The sequence below is a fragment of the Aythya ferina genome, assembly GCF_964211825.1.
Source record: "Aythya ferina genome assembly, chromosome: 23".
In the NCBI taxonomy this organism is placed as follows: domain Eukaryota; kingdom Metazoa; phylum Chordata; class Aves; order Anseriformes; family Anatidae; genus Aythya; species Aythya ferina.
Window position 1 is genome coordinate 7461777 of NC_140321.1, and position 27250 is coordinate 7489026.

Below are 27250 nucleotides of genomic sequence, written 5' to 3' on the forward strand. Positions count from 1 at the left end.
CAAGCAAGAAAGAGTCGAAAAGTTTAATCCAGGGCCCAGAATTTGGGAAGTGTAAAAAATAAAAAATTCTAGGAAAAAAAAAAAAAAAAAGTTGCCTGCTGCAAAATGGAAATCTGGCTGGGTTTTCGTTTGTTTGGTAAAGCTCCATTTCTCCCATTTTGCAGCAGAGGAGGATTGGCAGGCTGCATTCACACAGGGAGAAGCCTAGAAACTTTTGTCAGTTAAAGCATCCGTGTGGGTGGCACGGGTTTTAGAGAAACACATAATAAATCTAAAGCTGAACTAGACACCCAACCACAGTTTAGCAAAATGACAAATAAAAATTAAAATAATAATAAAAACTAAAATTAAAATTACAAAACGCACTTCGATTGAGGGCTTTAGAGTTTGGTAGAATTTCCCTAAAGATTTATTATCCGTGTACGTGGTCATCGAAATAAACATAAATCCTGTCAGATAGAGACTGATGTCCTAATTCATAGTTTGGTTTCCGATCATTTCTTGCTTTTTTTGGACTGAAGTGGCGTTTTGACGGTTTCAGGCTTTGTCTTTAGGCTCCTGGTTCCTCGTTGCTCTCCGAGGGACGCGCGGTGTGGTTCACCGGGGGGCTGGGATGCAGCAGAGGAGTTTGGGGTGTAAAAGGGATGCTGCCCCAACGGGATTCACTGCTTTTACTGACACTGAAGTGCCGAAACAAAACAAAACGAAACAAAATACAACCAGGAAAGAGCAATTTTTTTTTTTTTTTCCCACGCACCATGCGGAGGCAACAGGAACAAAAATAAATCCCCGTACTCAAGGGGAGAGGCATCGCCCAGCAGCAAGGAATCCGCACGGGTAGCGAGCGGTTCGGAAACGCACCCGTTTAAGACAAAGCCGTGTCTGCGCCCGCAACGGGGGGACACAGATCGGGCCGGAGGCTGCGAGGAGTTACAGGGCCGGGGGCAGGCGAGAACCCCTCTGACGGCAGCACGAGCTGTGCCGCGCTGCGTGCTCGGTATTGGCTTCTCCGTGCCGATTTTTAACCAGTTCCCGGGAATCCCTGCCACAAACCCAGCAAATGGCGACCGGGACGTGGCACTGAGAGCACCGCATTCAGCGACAGGGGAAAGAAGCCTCCCCCGAGCCGCAGCCCAGGCCAAGCTCCCTTTATTTGCCCCGATCCCCAGCGCAGCGCGCACGCTTTTGTGCTTTTACGTGACAGCCTCCCCGAAGGGAGGGTCGCTCCCTGCACGGGTCGGCACAGCCCAGCGGCAGCGCCGGGAGGAAAAGCGGCCCCGGGGCTCCGTGCCGCCCCGTGCCGTCGTTGTGGTTGTTACCCTGGGACCCGGCGCCGCTTCTCCGCCGGCCGGGCACGCGGCAGGCCCGGTCCCGGTGGCGTGGTGCTGCCGGTGTTCCCCGGGACCTCCCAAAGCCCACCCCGCCCGGCAGCGGCAGCACCTCCACCTCCACCTGCCCCAACCCCAAGGGGAGGGCGCGTGCCCGCGGCCGTGCCCGCGCAGCGCCTCGGAACTCTCCGCGCGCGGCCCGCGCCCTTTGTGCGCCGCCCGCCTTTGTGCTCGCGGCGGCCCAATGGCAGCGCGGCCCCGCGCCACGTGACCCCTTTGTGCCGCGGGCGGGAGCGGCCCCGGCCCCGGCCCCGGCCCCGGCCCCGGCCCCGGCCCCTCCGGGACCTCGCTCGCTCCTCTCCCCCCCCCGCTCCCTCTTCTGCCCGTTCTTCTCCTTCTATTTTTTTTTTTTTCTTTTTCGTTTTCTCTTTCTCTGCTTTTAAATCCGACTGATGGGACGAGATAAAATTGATAACAGAAAGTTTATTCAAGAATTGCTCGACAGACGACCCTTAAGCAAGGAAATAAAATAACTACTGTAAGAACAAAGAAAACTCCGGAGAGGAGGGCGAGGTGGGAGGGAGGGGTCAGCTCTAGCTCTTCTAACCGGGACTACACAATTACAGGCTGGTTCTGCTCTCATGCCTCCAGTAGAACTAATTACATTATTCATAAGTACGAAGGTAACATAAAACTACTGGTCTTTCTAAATTACAATAACTAAAATAAGCTTGTTGTACAATGACGAGGAAACACAATGTCCTTTATAACAAGTAAATACTAAAAAAGTACAATTTGATTCTTTTTTTTTTCCTCATATAAATACATAATATTGGGGATAAATAATACAAAAAGGAAAATATTTTAAACTGGCTATAACCAATAAATATATATGAATGTTCACCAGAACACACACCTATTGAAGGACATCTCGACTGAGTTGGACGGACGCCCTTCAAAGTTGTTTTTATACCCATTATATGTAAACTCTAAGTGCAACAAAGATGTCCAGACAAGAAAGCATTAGCAAATACTAGAGATCCATTCACTTCTGCTTCTATTGGAGGACATTCCATTTGTTCAAATATACCCTGTTTTCACGTAAGGTCAGGAGAAGAGGAGTAAAGAAGCATAGGACTTCTAAGTCTTAAGATTGCTTTTCTGTCAATGAACCCTAAGAAACATCCCCCCACTCCCTCCCCACCCCCCCGAAAAAAAAAAAAAAAGTCAACCAACGGTGTCATCAAATGGAAAAATGGAAACTTCACATCATCAGTGGCAAAGGTGGAAAAATATTCAGACCTGTCAACTCTTTCTTCCTCTCTTTGGACTGCTGTTAGTGTGGGTGGGTTTTTAGGCATTTCAGAAACTTGTTTCCTGAACCTTTTGCAATTCTTAGACCTCTCTTATTCTATTTTTTTTTAAATTATTTTTGAGAGGGGAGGTGGGGTAAGAGGGGAAGAGTGTGAATTCTACATGTTGGCAGGTGTGTATATTTGCAGTTTATGTGGGGATTTGTGGGAAGTTACTCATCAAAAAAGGATGCCCTTCCTCTGAAGGCTGGAAAGGAAAGCACAACATTTTTCTAGAGAAGAAGTTGAAGAGGAGGGTAGTTTTCTTGGGAATCTCTTTTGATTGCCTATATGGACAGGTGTGTAGGTTTCTGTAGATGCAGAGACACCAACTGCTTAAGATTTGGCTGGCTGGCTATTCTGCTGTCCACTGTCCAAGGATTACCATTGGTAATCGGTAGTTTGTTTGAAAATTAAGGATGTTGCTGCTAAAAAATCTGCTAGATTCCCACAAATCTACCCGAAAACAGCTTCAGAAGCATTTGTGTTGACCCACAGGAGGTATATCTCTTCAGAGAGAAAGCTGCTTTTGTCAGTAAATACTGAAATGATTGGAAATTGTGCCTAACGGAACCCAGAAATAATAACGGTAAGCACAAAAACCTAAGAATGAAAGAAAAAAAACAACGAAATAAAAAAAAATTAAATAAATAGCTTGACACAAATGCTTCTGAAGCCAGTCCTGCCCTCTTCGCCTCCTCTCTGTCCCGTGTCTGGGTCCCATCCAGTTGGCTCGAGCCTGTCCCTGCTCCCTATCACAGGTGGGTCAGCTTGGGCGCCTCTTGGATTCTGCCCTGAGAAGATGCGTGGTGTGTGGAAAGGTCTGTGTAGGTGGGGTGGGTCTCGCATGGTCCGTGGTGCTGGCTCGGAGGCATCTGCGGAGGCCCGCTGTAGTCCATGCTGGCTGCCTGGGGATGTGGCAGGTGATTGAGGCCGTAGAGGGACGGGCCAGAGGTGGGCATAGAATCCACATAGTTACCTCCAACATAGACGGGACTTCCCTGCATACTGGGAGTCCCGTAGGCCACCCCATTCCCTTGTAACACGTGGGGGTCGTACTCAGGGGCCGTGTTGGTGTACTTCTGTTGGGAGGGGCAGCCTTTGATGGGGTTTTGGTAGTTAGTTGGCATGGCATAGGCATTTTGGTGGGGCTTATTGAAGGAAGGCGGTGAAGGGGCATCGTAGTTACTGCTCATGGTGTGCAAGGCATTCATAAATCCGGCAGAGGATTGCATTGGCTGGGGCGGGCTGCTGGTGGGGGAAGGCCCTCCAGAAGAAGACCCCATGCCTTTTGACTTCTGATCTTTCTTATACTTCATCCTTCTGTTCTGGAACCAGATCTTGATCTGCCTCTCACTGAGGTTCAACAGGTTGGCCATCTCCACACGGCGGGGTCTGCACAGGTAGCGGTTGAAGTGGAATTCCTTCTCCAGCTCCACCAGCTGAGCACTGGTGTAAGCTGTGCGGGCTCTCTTTGAGGCCGAGGAGCCTGGAGGGCTTTTCTCGCCACTGCAGGTTTCTGCTGGCCGCGAAATGAAATAAAAGATAATTACTTACATGCAGAAATTGAATGCATCGTTTCTTAATAAATCCTGGAACAGGCACAAGAGTTCGACCCCCCCCTTCCCTCACCCCCTTGCATTAGCCTGCACTCCATAATCATGTCATTTATTAAGAGTTCTGTTCTCCAAAGCTGCCCCTGGTTTATGAAAATTTGATCATGTCATGTAGAAAAGGATTCCAGGGCCATTTATTTAGGAGTCGATTATTTTCAACAGATAATTTTGAGAAAATAATATTTGGCAGGGGGGCACTCACTGCAAAGCCAATTAATATTAACATGGGTCAGTGTTGGGAGGTACTTTGTTTATTAAGGTGTTAATACACACACATACACATCTTGTGTGCGGCTCATATTTGTGTAATCGAAATATTTACACGCACATTGTTTAACACCAAATTGCATTTGTACCTATGTTTTTGTAATATAAGCATGCATGTACTAGATAAACAATACTACTGTAGTGAAGTGCATGCTGCAGAGCTTTTTCATTTGTCACAACAGTGCTATTTTCATACTGATTTTTTATCTGGGATTGCATTAGAGATGCATGTGTGTATGCATGCAGAAATATCCTTGTATTTATGCATATGCTCCCTACAGGCACACACAGTCAGAGAGCACCGTGTTTACTGCTGTGTCTGGAGGCAGAGAGGAAGGAAGAAAACAAGCACTTGGCTTTCTCATCTCTAGATTGATCAGAGGTGCACATCACTGGGTGTCTGCATCTGCATGGCCAGACATTGGCTGTGTACAGCCGCCTGGCTGCACTTCCCCGAGGTGCCCTGGTTATGTTCAGAAGAAACCGAGGGTTTGGTCAGCACTGCAGGATGGGCCAAGCCTGCTTGGCCCAGCCGGTGTGTGTGGCTAGTGGCCTTGGGATCATGCCCAGCACCTGGATCCTTGCTGGATCCTTCCCCCCCATCCTTCCTCCAAAAAAGACCCCTCTGGACAGTGGCTCTGTTACCTGACAAGTTAGGAAAGTGGATGGTTAGAAGAGGAGAACAGTGTACCTGTGCTAGGGGAAGTGTTTTTCTGTTTGGAGTTTTGCCTCGATTCTTTCATCCAGGGGAAAATCTGCTTGGTGAGACTGGCATTTGCACTGAGGTTGGCTTTGCTGGGGGCACTTTTACTGCTCCCTGACTGGTTATTGCTGTTGTTACTGGTGCTATTGGTGGCAGGGTTTGGGGGCGGCGAGACAGTTGGAGGTGGATGGTGCTCCTGGGGCAAACTTGGACGCATGCAGCTCCCATTCAGGTCTTTACTTTTTGCGTGAGGGGTTGTGTTGCCAAGGGACTGGAGGGAACAGGCAGACCTCTGGTAGTCGCCCTCCACATGAGAGCCTGGCTGGAAGGGCTGTTGTGGACCCTCGTAGCCGAACCCGTTGGTGCTCCCATAGGAGTAGCCCCCAAAGAGCGTGGAGCTGTCGTAGTACGTTGTCTTCTGCATCTCTGGGATTCCTCAAAATGATTTTTCTGGCTACCAGGGTCTTGACACCCCTATGGCAGAACATTGGCACCCCAAGGCCACGTGACAGGCCGTTTCCAGCTGTCTATTGGAAGCTGACCTGAAAGGTTAGGAGAAAACACACAATAATAGTACCCAGCCTATGAATCCATCTTGGGGCCTGAAAGGCACATGACATGAATAGGGTCCTGCAGAACAGGGTGAACAGATGCTTTGAGCAGATTTTGTCCTGTGTGCAGCCTAAGAAAGCTCATCAGATGTTTTAGTGCAAAAATGTTGAGCTGATTTTTGGGGATAGTTTTCCTGGTTGTTGTTTGTTAGCCCCTTTTTTTCTCAGAGCATAACAACAAGGTTGTATAACTACGCACATGCTCAGTAAGTACATGTGGTTACATCTTTATATGTCTATTTACATCTGTATTTATCACTCATCTCTCTATATATACACATAGGAATACACACATATACCCACAGAGGGGGGGTACACATGCAAATCCATGTGCAGTTGTGCACATTAACGTAAATACAATAATATGGAACAGATAATTGCTAGCTACAAGCATGAGAAGAATGAGATTCATGCCTTCTTATCCCTGACCTATTAAAATCAGCCGTTCACGGACATAAAAAACAGCAGCATGTTTTAGAGTCAGAACAGTATGCTAAGTTTATTGTTAGGCCACTCTCTGGTATAGTTGTTCTAAAACTGAAAATAGCCAATAGTTGATATGTTTTATCCAGGTAAAAGTGTCCTGACACAGTTGGCTCAATTTGCTGTTTACACAGAGACTCACAGTGTCTTTGGAATTCGAGGCAAATATTTTAAGCAGATTTAAGCAGGGGCATGAATTCAAGAATGTGCTTCCTTCGGCCTGTTTGTTGGTCTCTCTCTCTCTTTCTTTGGCAGCACAGGTTGCATTTAGAAAACATACCCTTTTGTTGCCTGCACTGCTCCATACTCATTGCTCTTGAATCTGGAACTATTGTTGCCAAGATGTAATTCCAAAAGCAGTTTAATTGCCTTTTTTTTTTTTTTTTCCCCTTAGAAAACAAATGTGTCACCAGACCATTTGCTCCTAACTTTGTAGCCTGTCCATTTTCCATAATTCCTCTCTCCCCAAGTCCAAGCCCTAGAAGTATAAAAACCCAATTCAAAACCTCAGATCACAAAATGAAACCTTTCTCTTTTCTTTCTCTCTCTCCATCCTTTTCTTTCTCTTTCTTTTTCTTTCTTTCTTTCTTTCTTTCTTTCTTTCTTTCTTTCTTTCTTTCTTTCTTTCTTTCTTTCTTTCTTTTCTTTCTTTCTTTCTAGCTTAAACTTTCTCTACAATGCAGAGTAGAAATGCCCTCAGAAATATGAAAACTATTATTACTGAAAATAATCTGATGTGTAGCTAACATCTTTTAAAAATGCAGTAACTTCTCTCTGCAGCTCAGAGTTTGCAAGGAGCCACTGAACATTTTGTTTTGAAATTGATATCCATTGTATATTTAATTGTATCTATTGTATATTTAATTTTATCTGGGCTCTTTCATTCTCTAAAAATAAAATAAAATAAAATAAAATAAAATAAAATAAAATAAAATAAAATAAAATAAAATAAAATAAAATAAAATAAAATAAAATAAAATAAAATAAAATAAAATCTGCAGAGATGGAATCTAATGTGATATTTCTGAGTACTGGGGTTTAACAGAAGCCACAGCTCAACAATAAATAACATCTTTTTTTTCCCTTCCCTTCTCTTCCTTGACTACTGTGTTCCTCTGCCATGGCAGATGAAACCTCCGTATACTTCTAACACAGCTTCAGACAGTGTCCACGAAGGGACTGGTTTGCTTTTTACACTGATTAAATCCTTTATGCATTCCCAAATATGTATTGTATCTTCCACCGAGATGTGTTATTGTCTATAGGGAGAATTATATCTTTGCTGGGAGTTATTCTCCTCTGGTTCCCGCACCATGATAAATAAGTCTTATTAAAAAGTATACTCCAGTACCCTAGCTGAGAAGCTGTGAATTAATTAACAAACAGCAGCGCTGTTATTATGAATAGGTTTGCTGAAAATGTCTAGAAGGGCAGAGGTGGGAATTTCTCCAAGGCCTTCCTGTCTGGCATAGGTTTCTTAAAAAAAAAAAAAAAAAAAAAAAAAAAAAAACCTGAAAAGAGAACCGAGTGAAGAGGTTCAGCGAAAACAGCTAAAAATAACAGCGATTAAAAAAAAAAAAAAAAAAAAAAAAAGCCCATAAAATAAATTTACAACCCCCTTTGCCCAAAAGCTCTCTCTTGCTTGTGGCTTCCAGAGATTTGCTTTGTACCTCATCTCTCAGCGCCTCACAAATGCCACTCATTTATCTTTGCCGAGGACGGCCGCAATCCTAATTATTTACTCCAAGGAATTGTTTTAAAAAAAAAAATCTCAGGCAGAATAATAAATATTCGATTATCTCCTGTTCCAATTAAAGCCGGGCAGGGTCCTTGCCGGGGTCTCCTCGCGCTCCAAGTTTCGCTCTGCCAGCCGTAACGTTTAACCACAACTCCTCGCCAGGAACTTTTGGGGGCGAAGCTTCGGGGGCATGGAAATAAAATCGGGGAGGGGAAAGGGGAGAGGGGAGAGGGCTGCGGGCGAAGGGAAATCCAGCGCCCGGGGGAAGAAGGTAGAACTCTAAGGCGGATGTCTTCCTCTGTAAAACCTTTCCCTCCATGTTGGAAATCCTAAATTCCCGACCTGGCTCTGTTTATGAAGAAGAGCAGCGCCTTTCCCCTCTCCCCGCCCCCTCCCAAGGAATATTGCCCGGAGCCGGTGAAAACAGGAATAGCCCGGTGTTTAATTTAAATTATTATCGATAATAAATATTCTACACATGCCCTTAACAATAAGTCGGCTGCTGAGAAAGACCTCAGATCCCAGCGACTGCCTTGCGGTGCATATGCCTGGAAAATAGAGACACATTCCTAAAATTTCCCTTTTCCCTCCCCCACAACCGAGCTTCACACCAAGCAGAACTCCCCAGTTATAAAGCAGAGGAAAAGGCCCTGGATGAGGGCTGCAAAAGAGCCTCTGCGTGGAAGGAAGCTTAAAGCTTGTGAACTCTTCTTGAACCGAGATTGGAGTCATATGGTCATAAATCATTGGGACATATACTCCGCCATTCACAAAGTGATAGCCTATTTGAGTCCGGCTTACCTTAGTCTCTGACGAGCAAAGCACAGGCAGACATAATATATTTTCACATCCAGCATCCACGCAATCAATAAGCAAGGAATGACCCCCTTCCTTTAAAAACGTTAAAGGAGTACACGAGAGGAAAAAATCCAGCATATGTATATATAAATGTATTAAAAAAAAGCCAAAACAGGGGGGAGGGGGCTCAGCCAGTGGAGCTTTCTGTTACGGCAGCTCAAATTGTCTCTGTCTCCGTTTGGGAAGAAAAAAAAAATCAAGATGCTTTCCAGCTTCCAAGATGTGCAGAAAAACTGAGGGCTTTGAATGGACAAACCCTGAGATTCTAGTTGCCCTATAGACTGGTACGCTCTGCTCACTGATAACAATGGCCTCTGCTTTACCACAGCAAAGGGGAAGAAGGGAAAGGAGAAGGGAAAAAAAAAAAAAAAAAAAAAAAGAAAGAAAGAAAAGCTGAACACAACCACCCCCCCCCCCCCCCTTTTTAACTATGCAGTGCTTGGCTAGGATTAAAATAATAACGAAAAGAATCCAGGCTAAGGGGAGGGCGGGGGGCGAAGGGGAAATAAAACGGAGGGGATATTTAAAAATAAAGATTTGGGCTGGATTGCTGGGCAAAGCCAACGAGCCTCCCAAACAGCGTCACTAGTGAAAAATTATGCTAATTGCAGACGTGGTGGACAGAGGCCTAGACAGAAAGATAGCAAAGCTTGCCTTTGATTCACGTGTTTAACAATTAGGTGTCAATTTATGCTAATAAACCGTTTCAACATAGTCATGGTGTGTCCCCCCCCCCGTTGCCGGCTGCAGTCGCGGCGCTTTCAACAGCCGCCGCTGCCCCTCCGCGGCACTTCGGCGGCGAGAGGCCCCCCCCGAGACGGCCCAGGGCCGAAGGGGGGCTGGGGGCTGGGGCGGGGGGGCTGGGGGCGGCCCCGCAGCCTCTCCGGGGCGCGGGGGGAGCCGGGGGGGGCCCGCGGAACTCGCGCGGAGTTCGCGTCCCGGCCGCTGCCTGCGGGCGGCTCCCGGCCTCGCGGGGGGGAGCTCGGGGGGGTCGGGGCGCGAGCACCGGAGGGCCGCGAAGGCTGAGGCCGGGTGCTGGGGCAGCCACGGGTGCCGCTCGGGGTGCCCGGCCCAAGGCGCACGCCTTCCTCCTCTCCCAGAAACTCGCCGAGCAGCGTTCTGGGGAGCGTCCGTGACGAGGAGGGGCTGGCGAGTGGGAGGAAGGCAGGGCAAAGAATTTAGGTGTCTGCACTTTTTTGTTGTTGTTTTAAATGGTACTTTTGTTGCCCATCGCAATTATCTTCCCTCCTTTAATTCTGCCGCTCGCTCCTTTGGCTAAGTGCTGACGGGGGGGATTTACGTTTAGCAACAAGACAAGGAGTGACCAGAAGGGCTCTGTGGACTTCGCGGGGAAGGCATACCCCGGCTGGGGGGCTGCATCTCCTTTTTTTTTTTTTTTTTTTTTTTTTTTTTTTTTTTCAGTTTAGGCGAGTGACTCTGGAAAAGGGAAAGAAGGATGTCCTAGCAAACATCTGAGTTTTGAGAGGACTTAACTCTGAGTTGGACAGCCACAATTTTCTAGGTGATGGATAAAGTGTTATCCCAAGGACTACGGTGTTTCCAGCTATTGTTCTGACTGCAGCGTTCAGATCCCTGAAGTGAGAGTTTCGACCGGGGACATCCCTATTGCAATTTTTTATCCCCGTGTGACTTTTTATAAACAGCTCCAAAATAAATCCTCTGCTACAAGTTAGTTCATTTTTTGGAGCCCCCAGCGCTGAAACTCCAGGGAAGGAGAGAGGAAAAACTGTCTCGGACTCTTTTTAAAGACTTCTCTGTAGGTGAAGTACTCTGTAGGCTTCTGAATATAGATGTCCGCTGACTTATTATGGTACCTAGGCAATCAGAAGTATCTCGGGTTCTGCAAGTAACTCCTCTGAAGTGCAAAATTTTGCTTTAACTGGCAGCAGACAAAAAAAAAAAAAAAAAAAAAAAAAAAAAAAGTTGCACGTTTATGTGTTGAGTTCTTCTAAAGAGTTTTTAGGCTCGCTGTGTATTACCATCTTTGTTTCGGTTGCAGCTTATTTTTCTTTAAAATGTAACTCCCTCGCACAAAATTAGCAGCAAATGTTGCAATCTGACTGGCTTTCCCTTCAAAGGGAGTACAGGAAATATCTTCCATTTAAAACACTCCCTCAAAGTTACGGCCATAAATCACAAAGTTTAAAGACAAGCAAGTAGCAAAATGAAAATAGTGAGATCCCGGGCACCGTGCTCCGTGCAGGTGGGGGGGGGTCACGCTGGGTGACTGCAGCAGGAATGGCTTGCAAGGCTGGTGCAGAGAGACGGACAGAGGGAGAGGGACCAGGTAGGATATTCAGCAAAACTCACCAATTCTCGGATGTCCAGTCCAGCAAATACGAGGCTGTGGTGGAGTTTGAGAAAGGAGAAGAACTGAAGGGGGGGAAGAAAAAAGTATGAAACTTCGGTCAGAAAAGCGTGGACAAGGGAATGCAAAGGGAATTCATCAAACAGCGAAATGTTGGGTGGGAATGGGGGAGAAGACAGGCTCTAATAACAAAAGCCCCAGCATTTCCCCTCGGAGGTTACTTCTCATCCGAGCCACCACGGCATTTCCAGGGAGCGCACCGCTCGCTGCGCGTTCGTACCCGAGTTGTGCGGGGGGGGGGGGGAGGGGAGGGGGCACGGGTCTTTTGGGGTTTATTGCCGTAAAACCCTGATACGGCCGCCTGGCTGCCCCCGCTCCCCCGTCGCCCCCGCGGGACCGGTCGCCGGGGGCCGCGCTGGCAAAACAGGCGGCGGGGCCGGGGGGCTCGGGATTAAGCACAGGCGGATCCAAGGACAGGAAAACATCGGGGAAAGCACGAGGCCGCTTTCCTGAAGGACTGGGAATTAGCAAGGGGGCCGGGGGGGGCTGTTCTTTCGTGCACTCCAGTTTGGTCGGAGGATCGCCACGAAGGGGCGGGGGGGGGGGAAGGGAGGGATGCTTTATGGTGTACGAGGACACCGCTCGCACAGCAGAGATTTGGCATCAGAATTAACGATATCAAGCCGTAATGTTTTTAAAGCCACACCGAGATTTACCGCCGCCACGTTCGCAGGAAGGACTCAGAGAGGGAAAAGAAGGGAAGAAAGAAAAAGCAATCTCATTTAAAAATATTTTCGTTTTGGGAAACATTCAGTCGCTTTAATAATCCCGTTTCCGTTCTGTATGTTGATGTTATTAATCTCAAATAAAAATGTTCCCCTCACACCCCTACTCTGCTTGTGACAACATCCACGAGTCCATAAATCACCCGCGGATGCTCGTGACCTTCTCTAGTCGGCGGCCCATAGCTGTATTTTTATTAGTATTATTATTACACGAGCGCACACTTTAATACACAGTTTTGGCAATATTCCACTTACATCACAACTTTCCCCAGTTAACTGGGGCTTTTCAGTTCCCTCTGAAGAGTACACACAGAGATTTGTAAAGAGGGGGAAAAAAAATCACCACCCTTTCTGCGTTGTGAACTCAGCAAACGAAATCTGAGTCTCGGCAAGTTCCTCCCACGCCGGGCCCGGGAGAAGTGGGCAGACCGAAAGGTGGAGAAAGAGGAAAATCGCGTTTATTTGGAGTGGTTGCAGGAGGGAGGAGGGGAAACAAACAAACAAACAGAAAGGATTTGGCATAAATAACGGCTTCGGGGGCGTGGAGCTGTTTGTTTTTCATTGTTTTTAATTTATTCCCTTGCAGTAAAGGCAGAAGAGCGATGGATGGAGCGAGTTTTTCCCCCGGTGTTCTTTGTTTTGACTTTGGGGCTTTGCTCTATCTGCTTTGCATTAATTTCTCTCTCAGAGGCGGTGCAGATCCCACCCAGCCCCTGCTCGGCCCTCACCGGGGCAGGGTGGAGGCCCCCGCGGCACCCACCGTCTCCCCGGGGGCTGCTCAGCCTCCCTCGGTCCTTTTTCTTTTGGTTTGAAGGAGTCTGGGTTTCCACGCTCCCATTCCTCAGAGAGCCCGAGGGAGGGGAGAGTAACGGAAGGTCCAGGACCTCCTTAAACCCCAAACAGAAGCCAGCCCGGATAAGAAATCAAAATGAACCTGAGTGAGCAGTGTTTTTTCCTTGACAGATTAGACCTTTTTCTCCCCATGACCTTTGCTTAGAGGAGCAATAACTCACCAGGTTAACGATCGCTCAGCGGAAGTGCTTTTGAATTGTCTCCAAAAAAACAACAAAACAAACCAACGCCCGGCTCCGCGCCGCTCCCAGGCTGCTGCGGGATGGGTGCCCGGCACACCCGCACCCCCAGCAGCCCCGCAGCCTCTCGCACCCCCCGGCAGCCCCGCAGCCCCCCGCTGCCTCCCGCACCCCCCCCCTCCCCCGCAGCCTCTCGCATCCTCGCGTCCCCCGCACCACCACTCTCCTGCCCCGTCGCCAAAACGTGCGGCGGGGTCGGGACGGGGTGGGTTTGGGGCGGGTTTGGGATGAGCGAGGCTGCGGTTCCAGCGGGTGCGCATGGGTGTTTGGGGAGCGGCTCACCGGAGGCGGGCTGGGAATCACCATCCCCGCTTTTCTTCTCCACCCCCACTCCAAATGCCAAAATAATAGCTTGAATTATGTGCTCACGTGACTGGGACACGTCAACCTTTCCCCTATTTTATACAGAATTGGTAAATGACCGGCTCCCCCTCCAGTCGCACAAATTCCCCCATCAGCAAATTTCCCAAACTTCCCAGGCAGCCGATGCCCCTTGCTCCCTGCCGCCGCAGCTGGGGCTGGCCTGGGTTTGGGGAGCTCCAGCTGCTCGTTCTTCTCTCTCTCTCTCTCGCTCTCGCTCTCTTTAATTCTACACACACCCCCGCCCCCCTTTTAATCTTTTGTCCTGAAAGCGAAGGAGACGAACAAACACTAACGAGGAAAGCGACCGCAACAACCACCGCTCCCAAAGCCTCGGCGTCCAGCCAAACGGCGAAGGCGACGGTGACAGAGGGGAAACACCCGGGGTTAGGGGACAGGAGAAGCGGGGGGGGGCTTCTCTGCCTTGCCGGCGGCGGGACAACGCTCGGAGGCCTTGGGGACGGGCTCCTCGCCCCTCGTCCAGGCTACCTCCCCCTTTCCCTCCCCGCGAAAGAAAGAATGAGGATTTGAGGATTCAAAGCTTTTCTCCCACTGCCCTTCTTTCGCCTCCCAGGAGGGCCAGGCATCCACACTACCACCGTGGCTGCTTCTGTGAGAAAAGGAAGAAATTTGGTTATTTTTGCAGTGGTACTCGCCTGAATCCGGGACCTGGCTGTCGCTGGAAGACGGTCTGAGCATGGGGGAGAAGGAACCTGGGAGAAGAAATAAGCTCCATTTTACCTTCTTCCAAGTGATAATTCACAGAGACTAACAATTTTTGAGCAGGGATTCTCAGGAGAGGGAGAAAGAATGTTCTTTCACCGAAATTGGTAAAATGTTTTCACCGAATAATTATCTTCTGTAGGGAACCATAAGGATACCACCGAGTCCCGCATTCTGCCCTCAGTGTACATCTCTGCAGTCGCCTCACAGACGGCCACCAATGGGCACAGAACAGAGCCGCTGCCCTTTGCTAAAATCCTCTCTTAATGTACGGGTATTTGGTCTGTCAAACTTATCACCATATCAAAGGGCTCCCTTCTTTCCCGGGTTCTTAGTTAATTTTTAATTAGGAGGGAAAGTTTTGGGAACGACAATGTTTAACACAGCATAGGACAGGCAGATGGAAGAGGAGGTTTTAAATCCTATTTTTATTTTTAACACGGATGGGAGCAAGGCTGGCCGAGCCGGGATGCACCTCGCTGAAATGCACGTGTTTTTTCCAGAAACATCACATCCCGACGCCCCCAAACCCATGGGCAGAGCGGACAACCTAGCTAAGGGAACAACCTAAAGAAACCCAGCTGCTCGATGTTCATCCACCCAGAAGAGCCTCGTTTCGGTGCTCCCGGATTTCGGCCTTGCTGTAAAATGCCACAAAGAGGAACAGAGCTTCCAGCTCCCCCCCCACCTCGCCACGCCAGGGATCAGATCCCCCACGCTGCAATAAATCGTTTTTAGGGAGAGTAGGAGAAAAAAAGATAGAAGTGTGGAAAAATACTCCCCCACCCAAATCTCCTGTCCCAAAAGAGAAGTGGGAGGACCAACAACATACAGATCTATATGGCTAGATTTCAGAAAGTGTCCATTAATATCAATTTACTTCAATGAAAACTTTGCTTCTTCATGAAGTTGATGATTTATGATAAAATCAATTAAATTACGGCCACTTAGGGCCTGCGGTTTCTTCTCAGATTTCATTCGCCAACAGATCAAGCGCTTGGTAAAAAAAAAAAAAAAAAATCAAGTTTAGCTGGAGGCGAGTAAAGATAATTCTGAAGCTGAGGAAATTTAATGCAAAGCAATTTTCAGGAAAAAAAAAAAAAAAAAAAAAAAACACAGACACTTGTGTATCCAAGCTCGTGCTCTCTGCCAATATACCAGTTCGCCTCGGGAAATATTAGACACTGAGTCAAAACTTTTCCAGTTTCACAATGTATGAGGACATTTTTAGAACTGGCAACTTGTCCAGGGGACTGAGTTATTATCTTGTTCTAAAGGGAAAGGAATCAAAGGAGAACAGAGAGCACACACACGTATATATTTAGAAAACTTTCCGCGTTTAATTCGATTTCTCCCTCACTCTTCCAGCTACCCTCCTCCCTCCCCATGCAACCGATTTTATTGTCTCACTCTTGAAATGAAATCGGAAGTTCACGGCGTGGGGGAAGAACGTGTGTGGGAGATGGATTTTTTAGCCAGAAACGAAGAAACGAAGAGCACAAGTCCGCAGACCACTGCACTCAATATTCCCACGCGAAAATTCGCCCTCCCGAGCGTTTCCCTTTCAATCACAGAAATTGCATTTGAGCGAAATGAACCATTTTCGAGGGCACCTCTCTTCCCTGACAAAAACTAACTTTGCCTCTTTTTAAAAGCCTGATATTTTCGAGCTCCCCGAGTAGGTCGGACTCCCCGAGTAGCCACCACTTCTATGACAAATGTTTGAGTCTCTTACCCATTTCGGTCAAATGCACTGGACGGCTAAAAGGACGAGCAGCTCAACTAACCAGACGTTTTGTGGTCACATCTGGCCCTTACAACCAGACCTGGGAAGGGAAACCCTACTATGGACATATACAGATCTTAGGATTACTTATTTATTTATTTATTTATTTATTAGAAGCCGTTGTAATTAGGGTCTACTTCAAGTAAACAAAAACCTCTGTGGGGCCATAAATCACCATCACATACATTCTTCAGCTTAACACCCCGCTTTTCCAATGGGCTTTTGTAGTTTCTTTTTCAAACGAGGGAGGTGCTAAAATTTTAACAAATGTGTCCCGGACAAACTTCACGAGTAAACACGCACTTGGAAAGAAACAGTTTGTGGCCGGTCTCGGTTATGGACCGTGCGGGATAATTTTTGCTCAGCTTCAGCTTCCCCAGTCCTGCTCCCGAGGCATCAGTCTTAATTTGCTACCAGGAGAAAGTCGGCTATAGCTCATGATGGCCGGTGGAGAAGCCTGTCAAAGCCTTCGGAGCAATTAATTATATCTCACAGCGTCGGAGCTGAGAAGATATGAAAGGCAGAGAGGCATCATTCTTTTATTTTTTTTTAACTTCTTACCTGCGTTACTGTCCAACCCAAGACTTCAAGAAGTAGCGAAGCCGGATCAGGGTGGTGCGAATTCACAACTGAAGCAGCCAAATTATGGAGAAGAGAAGAAACTACTTTATTGCACCCCGGTGGATGTTGCTGACAGCTTGCTCGGACGCTTTTTTTTTTTTCTCCAAAGATGCTTTGATTATTTTGGACTCGCTCGATTCAAACGGAACTGACTTGACGTGGAGAAAACCAGAAACTCTTCCAAAACAGCTTAAAGTATTGAAAGGATGCGGCCCCTTTGCAGAGATACCGAGCGGAGGGGGCTGAGATGGGGGTGTCGGGAGGGGCAGTTTGTGCTCACATTCTCCTTAAAAAAAAAAACACACAAAAAAAAAAAAACCTCCCCCACTCACGAATCCGTGGTATCTATCTGGAAAGCTGTTTCTTTTTATAAAGACTTAAAATGTTGCAAGACTGTTATAATACTGAGTGACAAGGGGTGCTGGGGAGAAGGGAACCAAATGGATTCTGGTTTTTAGAGCCAGTAGGAATTGGCCAGCCTTCAATGTCAGGATTCAAAATTGATTCCATATGTCTCGTCCCGGGAAAGGGAAGAAACGAATGAAGAAAAGAAAGAAAGAGACAGAAGGGGGAGGGTAAAAGTTATGCAAAACCCATCGAGTCTTTTTTCCTTCTCCTCTTCTCCTCTTCTCTCCTCTCTTCTCTTCTCTTCTCTTCTCTTCTCTTCTCTTCTCTTCTCTTCTCTTCTCTTCTCTTCTCTTCTCTTCTCTTCTCTTCTCTTCTCTTCTCTTCTCTTCTCTTCTCTTCTCTTCTCTTCTCTTCTCTTCTCTTCTCTTCTCTTCTCTTCTCTTCTCTTCTCTTCTCTTCTCTTCTCTTCTCTTCTCTTCTCTTCTCTTCTCTTCTCTTCTCTTCTCTTCTCTTCTCTTCTCTTCTCTTCTCTTCTCTTCTCTTCTCTTCTCTTCTCTTCTCTTCTCTTCTCTTCTCTTCTCTCTTCTTCTTTCCTCCCCCCAACCCTTCCCAGTAGCACCCGGGTAAATACCCCGCCTTTAAACCTTGCCCTTTGCCAGGTAATATTGTTGACTCTCGCGTTTGCACCTCAGAGGGATAGGTAACAGCAGCAACAAAACAGACCCTGGAGGAGGTTATTTTTAGGCTCGACTTTGCCCAGGGAGAAGAAATGTAGATCGGGATGCTGGTGGAAGGGGGAAGCGTGACATTGAGCGGCGTCGGCTCTGAAGCCGGGAACCGGGGGGATGGGGGGGGGTCAAACCCTCCCACGGAACCCCTCACCCGATCCGGGCAGAGGCGAGCGGCCGGAACCCGGACCCGAGGCAGGCTCCGAGCGCTGCGGTGCTGCCGGCGCCCCAGGGCGGCGGACGCGGGAGCTGGGGGTGGGGGGGGAAGGGAGGCCGGTCCCTTTCCCCGTCCCCACAAGCCGAGAGGCTGCGATCTGCCATCCCCTACTGATCTCACAGGGACGTGCTCGGAGAGAATTTGACCCGAAGGTTTTCAGGCTTCTCTCCTGACCTCTAGATACTGCTGCCAATAAAGCACTGATATATTTCGCATTGAGTCGGACATCAAAAGCAGACAAAATAGCAAGGAGAGGGAATTTCTTCTTAACCCCTCCCCTTATATCCACGCTAAAAAAAAAAAAAAAAAAAAGTCAAATCTCCACCATCGCCTCTGATTTATAGTCTTCCTTTTCAAATGGGTCGGTTACACACGGGGAAGTGTTGAAAAGTGGTTATTGCCTTTTATTTCTTTCGTCTCCCCCCTTTCTCTTCTCCCTCCTCCCGACAAAGTGTGAGAGAGAGCAAACTTCAAAGGAAACCATCACCGTTTCTAGACTTTTGCCTATTTCAGTGAAAAGCGAGCAGATTTTCCCTTCTGTCTCGTCTACCCATGAAGCGTGCTCGCCTCCCTTTTTACATATTAAAATGGAGCATAATTGGCATCAGCTCCGCGACCTTTTCCGCGGTTTCTCGGGCCTGAGTCGCAGCTGGATTTCGGCTGATGCAGGTTCTGCGCTGCCCCGCGACGCTTGGCTCCAGCAGCGGCATCCGCGCAGAGAACCGGACCGGGACCCCCCGCCACCCGTGCCGGGCCGCCGCTGCCCTCACCCCCCGCGGGAAGGCGCCGCGCGCCCCCGCCGCCGCTCCGCGCCCGCCCCACAGGTCTCTGCGCTGCGCTCCGTAATTGCTCTGCTCTGCTCCGCTTACTGCCGTGCAGCTCTCGCCCTCCGCAAGGCTTTGATCTTAAATAACTATCTCCTACCGCCTGCAATAAATTATGAATTAAGGTGATGTTGACTCATATTTACAACGTTAATAGCTTCCTCTCTGGGAAAAGATGGGGTATGTCTGGCCGAGAGGGGAAGGGAGGGAGGTTTCTTTGGGGATGAGATGTGAGAAACACGGATTCGCAGCGCTGATAGACCAGGAACTTCTGAAGAGATGACACAGGCAAGGAGGAAAGCTTATTGAACAGAAATTAATGAAACAGCCCTTGGTTGAGCTACTTGAAATAGCTTATTATCTCCTCCCGTCTCTTGTATATTATTTCTACCATTTGTAACTATAACGCCCAACAGCTACTTTCTCTAAAACTCGCTTTCAACAACTTAATAAAGGAACAGTGGTAAGGAACGATTTGCTCGCTGTGGTAGTGGGCCTGGGGAAGCTTCCAGCAGGGCAGCTGCTGGGCGGCAAGAGGCGGTGCTGAGAGGGGACACCCCGCTGTCCTTTCCCTCGGGCCTCCGGTAAAGGCGGCGGGGAGAAATTTGTTTTGGCGGAGGAGGCTGGGACTGGCATGGGTGCAGGGAGCAGCGGGAAGCCCTGAGCCGTGGGGTGTCGTCCCAGTCCAGACCCCCGGCCAACGGCTGTTTTGCAATCCAAACGCCCCAACTCCCACCTACAGCCCCCAGCCCGGGATGGGCAGGGCTGTTAGAGCTCTGCCTTCCACCCGCCCAGCTCGGATCCCATCCTGGATCTGGGCTCCCCTCCCGTGCTTGCGTCCTCCCTGGGTCTGGGGTGCCCTGCAAGGTTTGAGGCTTTTCTCCCGGGTTCGGGGTCCCGTCCCTGTCTTGGTCTGCTCTTCTGGGTCTGGGGCTCCTGATCCGGGTCCGGGGCTTTCACCGAGCGTCCGGGATCCTATCCCAGCTCTGAGCCTATTAATCGGGGTCTGAGGCTCTTATTCAGGATCTGCGGCCTTTGAGGCCCTATTTAGGGTCTGGGGCTCTCCACCCGGGCCAGGGAAGTGGCGTGTCCCCACCACGGGTTCTGCCAGAACGACATGGCAGCACCCGTCCACCCCCTCTCCTGACGCCTGATTATTGAAGGGCGACTCCCGCACAATGGCGGCCGGAACGGGGCTCAATAAAGCCCAGGATTGATTCAGACGGGGCGGCCGCCCAGGGCAGGGGCTGCGGGTGGCTCCCCCGCTCCGAGCCCGCAGCCGCCCCCCGCGAGGTGCCAATTTCTCACGCTCGACATCCCAAGCCTCCAGGAAACAAACAAATAGGAAAAAAAAAAAAAAAGGCAACAAACCAAACCAAAATGTCACCGACTAAAATGGGGTGGGAAGGGGGAACCGAGGGGGGAGGATGTCTGCATCCATTTGAAGCCGACACTTTAAACTAATACGGAGCATGACAGAGAATGATGCTGCATTTCTGGCTCAGTCACCATCCCTGGATCTCCTTTAATATTTAATGAAAGTCGCTGAGTTGCTCTAATTTTGCTACATAAAGGTTTACACTAGCAGACAGAGTTAAATATCCCCACTCGTGTGGTGACTTGGCTGGTGAGCAGGGAGGAGGAAAGGGAAGGGAAGCGGGGGGGGGAAAGCGGTGAATTCTCATCTGAGAATCCGGTGTGAACATTTAATCTTTGCTCCTGTTGTCAGTTTTATTGACTCCTCGCATGTTGGAGCTTGTAAAATATTTAAAAACGCGATCTCTCACTTCCTCCTTCCCTTTCAACACTCCCGGTTAGGACCAATTTGGTCCAGTCCGGAGATGGGAAGGGAGGGCAGTGCGTGGCTCCTGACATCCCACTTTCCGCGGAGGTTGCGCTCCCCGCGCTGACATTAAGGCAGGTAGTAGTGCCCCCGGTCTGGGACACGCACCGTATCCCCAAGGCTTCAGCTTCGCTACCGTACCTCAGTAGCTTAAAAAGAATTTCCCTGTTACAGTCCAGCTATGCTTTGCATAGCAATTGTTAAAAAGGTAAGAGCTGCCAGCCAGGTTCTGCTACCATTTAAGCTTATTTCTACAGCTATTACTCCTCGGAGCTTTGCTTTTACTGAGGTAAATAACAGGCTTGGATTCCTAAATATAAAGCATTCCTTGGAGCACCTTCTCCAACTTTCATCGTAAGAACATTATTCTCTATTTCTTCATCCATCATCGTCACAGCCTTAGCGAGATCAGGGCTCTAGAAAGCCACGCACAGTTATCCGCCTGCTGTAAAAGAACAACGAACTACCAGCAACGAGTCGGTTCCCCTTTCTGGTGCTATCAGCGGTGGGTGGCTGGAAGGACCCGAGGCGATCCGCCTCTGACAGGGTCCCCCGGCAGCGCCCCGCTTGCCGCAGCCCCATTGTGCCGGGTCCCCGGGCCAACTCCCCCTCCTGCCTGAGACTATGTTTGTGTCTCTCTTGGAGGTAGCTACCTTCGGGCTTCCCGATGCAATTTCATTTTCGCCTTTTAAGCCCTATTTCCGTGTTTGATTTAAAGTGCGACACCTCGAGAAGTTGCCTTGCTTTGCTAAAGAAACCTGTGCCTGTTTCCAGCGAAGAAACCCCTTCTGCCGGGGACGGGAGGAAGAAACGGGGAGAAAGTTGGAAGAAAATGAGTTATCGTTGATAAAAGGATGCTGCAGCGCTAGACTCTGCACTGTAATTTTTTTATTAAGGTCGTGCTCTTTTACTAGGTTTATATGCCAATGAGGCGTTCTGGGTTTACCAAATTTATACAAATCTCTCCTTAATTGGTAATCACAGATGCTGTAATTTAAGACCCCCAGCTACAGAGCTTTCATATTAGCTGCTGATCTATTACTGTAAATCGTCTGAAATAATCAACTCCAGGGAGTGGGGTAGAGAGAGATCCTCGCTCTAAAATATCATCGCTTGCACATCATTTTCACTCGAGAAATGATTTATCGTGGACACCACTATAAACAACACAACTCTCTCACAAACACACACACAATGGCAGCCGCACTGCTGCTGACATGTTTATTGTAATAAATCAAGAAAGGGGGAAAAAAAGGTTGTGAGGAGAGAGAGAGGGAGAGGGAGGGAGAGAGAGGAATATTCCTAAAAATATCAATGAAATGCCTCGATGGGTATAAACACACATACCACCATGTGAAGAGAAATGGGAGGAAATGAAGACGGCTATTTGTCACATTTTACGACAATAACATTAATAACAAACAATAAATTTACATGGACATATAGACACGCTAGGAATTGGGAAGCCCCTGCTACTTACAATAATCCAGCCCTCGGCGTGGCTTCGTGGTTCCTGAGAATTGTTTTATTGCAGACTCCTCTCTCCTCTCCCTCTCCCTCTCTCCCTCTCTCCTCCTCTCCCCCTTTCTCTCTCTCTCTCCCCCTCTCTTTCTCTCTCTCTTTTTTTTTTTCCCCTCAGCTATAGGCTTGTTTTTTAAAGGACAGTTGAATTTCACGTCAGACACAAGGAGACCATGTCTGCGATTTTCCTGACGAATACATATCTATTCTGCAACCTCTGCATTAATTATTTAATGAATCACGTGATAGGGAAGGGGGAAGGGGGTCTTTCAGTTTCATACTCAAAGGACCACTGTGACCTTCCACCGGAACAGTATTTTTTTAACTAAGTTTCGAACTGAGCGAAGCTTTCCTAGAGCTGCAGACATCTCCCCTGTCCACGGCTGTTGCACGGCTGCCTGGCACAGCGCGAGCATGTGATGTGTGGGGCACGCAGCAATCGACTCTCATCCGCTTCCCTAGTAAAGGTCTCCGGTTTAGGTTTATTTCCTCCTCTTGTTTCCTGCCTGAAGTTGAGAGCATTTGAACACTTCTCTAAACCTTTCCTGGAGGTTAGCTTTCTGGACCGTGGCTCAGCTAAGCAACACCGTGCTTTATGTCTTTTCTTTCCTTTTCTTTTTTCCCAACACCGAGATTTTTATTAGTCTTGTGCTGAATAGTACAATTGTTTTGGAGTTGAAACCACCTGAGAATATTTATGCTCCTGGTACCACGTTTTAAAGACCTCACCATTCCCTCTGTCTCACTGCCAGGCCTTTTCTTCCCGCTGCTGTTACTGTTTGCCCAGCATGTGAAAAAAAAAAAAAAAATCAAATTGTGACTATGAAGAGAGGTGCCAGCTACAAGGTCCTGAAAAAGCCTGAGCAACAAAGGCGGCCACCGGGAGCAGCCGCCGAGCAGCCGCGGAGCCCTGGCACCGGCCGCCTGCTCGGTGCGGAGCCAACGCGCGGCCCCGGCGGCTCTGCGCGGCCACGGGAAGCAGCCCTGGGGCCGCCTCCCGGGGGAGGGCAGCAGCGGGACACTGGAGGCCCTGCACCGTGTCCCCGCCGACCGGGTCCCCCAGGAGGGGGGCAGAGCCCTCGCCGCAGCCCCTCACGCACCCCGGCAGCCCCCGACGGGGCGGCTGTACCGGGAGCTGCCGTGCTCCCTCCATCTTCGCAGAACGGATGAAGCTTGAAGGGAGCTCGTATTAAACGTGGAAATTAATTTAAAAGCCTAAAAGCGGGGTTTCACCAGTTAAGCCGACCGTGGGGAGAAGGGGACGACAGCCTTGGTTCTCCCCCGCTGCAAAGCAGTGAGCGAGGCAACGCTTCGTTTTCAAAAGCCCTCGATTATTTCTTAATCGATTTTATCGAGTGGAAGAGGTTGTAGGGAGATAGCGTTTGGCTCAAGGTGTGGAAGGAACGGGGAAAAATCCGATTAAAGGGAGATAGAGGGGTCTCACGAGGAAGGAAACTCTTGGGGAACAGGAGGTTTATATGGAAACTTCAGGTCAATTCAGAAGCCGCAACTTCAGCTTCACGCAATCACTTTTTTTGTCTCCCCTTTAGGCATAAAATGAAGCGTCCCTACGACTGGAATTCGGTTAAAAAATAAAAAATAATAAACCTCACAACAACACAACGGACCTAGCCAAGGCAGCAAACGGGGCAGATACCCTCCTCCGCACCTCCTCTAGCATTTTTGGGTTTGTTTCATGCAAAAGAATCACCCATTCGTTTTTGAAAGCCCCCAGTTCAAAGGGTCGGAAACATGGCCATAAACAGCGGCTTCACCCTCCGAGGTGCCGTGATCAAAGCCGTTTTCTTTCTAAAGATAAAATGAACGTTTATATAGTGAGAAAGCAAGATTGATTTACAGATTTAAACACGCCGTTCTTATTGCGCATCATAAATCTGTCAGAGGGGCTGAGAACCCCCGGCACGGCTCTCCGAGCGCAGCCGTTTTAAAGAGCCCCGCGCCGCACCTGGGCAGGAGCGGCCCCGCTTCCCTGCGCGCGTCCCTCTTTGTGATGGTTTCCTCGGTTTCCCTTGTCTCCGATAACTGCATCTCGGCGGGCCGTAGGGGCTGCACTACGTGATTGCGCTCTCCCGCAGGACCCGTTTTTGTCCGGTTTGGGGACCAAGAGAAAACAAAGGGGTTCCGCATCCCGGCCTCGGGAGCGCCGGGGGCAGGGGCGGGGGGGGGGGCGGGGGAGGGGGGGGGACGCTCGGAAACAAAGGAATTTCTGAAAATGAGACGCGAGATGCGACGCCGGACGAGGAAACTGTCCGCGGAGGGTTAGGGGGTGTCTCGGTTTTGATTTTTTTGTTTCTTTTCTCCCAAATTATTTTTGTAAAGCAAATAACAAACAGTCAGCTGTGCAAAGCCAAACCACAGTCCCACCCCAGCTTCCAAAAGGCCTTTCTCCCCCTCTCCTCTCTTCCTCTCTTACAAAGAAGCAGACAAACAAGCAAACGCCGAGGGCTTTCAGCCCTTTGAAGTGAAGTCGTGAGAAATAAGGGAAAGCTTTGCCTTTGGGCCTGGGCTTGGAACGACGACGCTTCTACCGCGATAAGCAGCAGCACAGCACCCCCGAGCCCTTCCTGCACCCGTTCGCTCGCCGCCTGCTCCCGGCGGGGCTCGCCCAGAGGCCGGGGGCACCCGTGGCGCTGCGGGGCCGGTCGGGGCCGGCGAGCTCCGCACACGCGGGGTTTTGCTGCGCCCCGGCCGCTCCGGGCTGGGGAGGTTGCCCCGCACAATGTCCAGCCTCGGAGAGGTCAAGGGGTTTGCGAGGTCAGTCCCTGGCTATAATGCACAGCTAATCGCCTAGAAATCGTGTCCTCTGCGTGAACCCTCTCCCCCGATCGGCGCTGGCAAGAGCTGGCTTTTGCCTCCCCGATTTTCACTCCTTTCTTCGCCGCCGCACCTCCGCACCGCGCGGGCTGGGGCAGCACCCACGGAGCAGCAGCACCCCCGTGGCGCCGACACTCCTGGGCCGCCCCAGGACCACCCCACCCCAGGGACGAGAACGCGCCCCCGGTGCTCTGCGTAGCCCCCACTTCTTTGGGACGTTCCGCAAAGCCCTCCCAAAGCGGCCCGTGCCCAGAGAGGTCTTTTGTCGGGAGGGAGAGGGGGACGAAGAAAAAAGGAGGCATCTCCCCAAACCCCAAAAGGGGGAAACGACGCCGCAGCCCGAAACACGCACAGCCTAACAGCGAGGAGAAAAACCCTCTTGCTACAAGGAACCCGCCTGCAAATTTTCTCTGCTTGCTCTCTCAAATCGGTCAAAACGAAATGAAAAAACAGAAGGAAAACCCCGCACAAGCATTCACGTGCTTTTTTTTTTTTTTCTGACTGTTTTTAACTTTTTTTTTTTTTTTTCCCCCGAACTTTCTCGTGAGAGGAGGCAATAAAACGATCAGAAATGCATGCCAAGAGAGCAGCTCTGTTACCTGGTTTGCTCCCACATCCTTTTTCCAACGCCCCAGAGACGGCCCTCATGGTTTGGGTGGTTTCTTCCAAAGTGAGAGTTCTGGGGGAGGGGGTAGCTTGGGGGGTTTGGTTTTGCTTTCCTCCCCCAGATATAAAGCTTTCACCTTTACGATCCAGATTTTATTATTATTATTATTATATCCCCTGAAGATTCTTGTAGAACTCCGGGTGCTTTTTTCCCAACAGACGGTCTGCGGAGATTTGCTGTTGAATAACAATGGGAAAAGGATAAGTATTTAAAGAAAAGAAGTGATTAATGATTTTCTGTATAATTCTCGCATTTTTCTTGGCTTCTGTCTGCTTATAATGGCTGTGAACTTTTAGGTCCTATAGAAATCTTCTCCCCTTCTATTCTATTCATACTTTCCAGCTTTGATTTGCTTCTTTCTATAGACCCTGCATTCCTAGAAGCATATGCTTCCCCCCCCCCCTTTTTTTTTAAGAACGATCTCTTCGATCTGTTCACTATCTCGAAAATAACATCCTATTTACATCCACAGCAGATCAAAGAAAGAAACAGTAACATAAAATCCAACAGTAATAAATAAATAAACACATCTCAACCTTAGGCATTGCAATAAAATACATCCCTTGCTACCCTCTTTGGAGAGAAAAAAAAAAAGAGAGAGAGAGAAACTAAAGGTTTGCAGTTGCTCTCTCTGAAAATGTGATAGTCAACAAAAAAGATATCCATAAATTCTTTCTTCTACGTCTGAACACGTATTATATCTGAATCATGTCACCACATTAATAGTATTTTAAAGGATTAAAATTTCAATAGAAAGACAAATATAACGGTCCTTTGTTTGAGGTGAGGGAAGGTCTATTTTTGTGTGCACTTTATTTACAAGGTGGTCGTGACTTACTACAAATAAAACAACAGCACGTAAACACACTCTGTCTCTAAATATTTCAAACCCTGCCTTTATTTCAGAATAATGCAGGGGAGTATTCCGGTCCTGATTGAAGAGAGGGGGAGGGGAGGAATTCTGTAAATAAATAAAGTAATTTTTTTTTTATAGGGAAGTATAGGAAAATAATTATTTTCTTCAGCTGGTGTGGAGGCCTTCCTCCTCCTGCGGACCCCCTGCTCACAATAGTATTTTATTATTATTTTTTAAGTTACAACTGGAATGTTATTTCGTCCTGAACAGTATTTTCGATACTTTCTGTGAGAAAGAAAATGAAAATTAATACAAGAGCTGCGGCTCACAAAAGAAGCCATTTGTCTTCTTGATTATCTATTTGCTTGTCAGGCTATGAGCTATCGCAGGAGCCAGCTCCTTTGTAATATAAAAATACACAGAAAACCTGCAAACACCGAGAAACATCTGTGCAAAAATTAGACTCATTAATGCATTAACTACCTTGGAGAAGGTGTTTTTTGTTGTTGTTGTTGTTTTTGGTTTTGTTTTTTATAATTAAGAATTCTCTCTAGAGAGATACAATGCTACATCCATTCCTTACAGCAAAGCAAAGCGCTAATCACTACCTCTGTTTTGTCTGAGACCACTTTGGGAAGAGCATATTAATATATGCTTAGAACAAATAAATCATAATATGTAAGTCTTAGCAGTACTTAAGGCTGATATACCCTATAGTCAAACATCTTTTGTTTTCATTAGGGAGTTGAGGCTGTGCACT

At 48.6% G+C, this 27250-nt stretch overlaps 1 protein-coding gene and 1 long non-coding RNA gene across 9 annotated transcripts; one reads left to right on the forward strand and one right to left on the reverse strand.

Moving 5' to 3' along the window:
- Positions 1 to 1791: 1791 nt before the first annotated feature.
- Positions 1792 to 25627, reverse strand: HOXB3 (homeobox B3). Of its 8 annotated transcripts, XM_084496565.1 has the most exons (5): positions 22092 to 22127; positions 11288 to 11350; positions 8900 to 8989; positions 5255 to 5808; positions 1792 to 4202 (listed from the first exon to the last, which is right to left on the reverse strand). In XM_084496565.1, exons 4-5 carry the CDS (start codon positions 5688 to 5690, stop codon positions 3436 to 3438), a joined length of 1203 nt encoding a protein of 400 aa, XP_084352691.1. In that variant the 5' UTR covers positions 5691 to 5808; positions 8900 to 8989; positions 11288 to 11350; positions 22092 to 22127; the 3' UTR covers positions 1792 to 3435. The 8 variants fall into 8 exon arrangements, with proteins under 8 accessions (XP_084352691.1, XP_084352690.1, XP_084352692.1 ...); XM_084496564.1 differs by lacking the exons at positions 8900 to 8989; positions 22092 to 22127 and adding an exon at positions 25567 to 25627; XM_084496566.1 differs by lacking the exon at positions 8900 to 8989 and having other exon boundaries at positions 22092 to 22129.
- On the forward strand, positions 11010 to 16120 carry LOC311423005. Its single transcript, XR_014685550.1, has 2 exons — positions 11010 to 11264; positions 14748 to 16120. It is a non-coding gene; the product is annotated as an uncharacterized lncRNA (long non-coding RNA).
- Positions 25628 to 27250: the final 1623 nt, after the last annotated feature.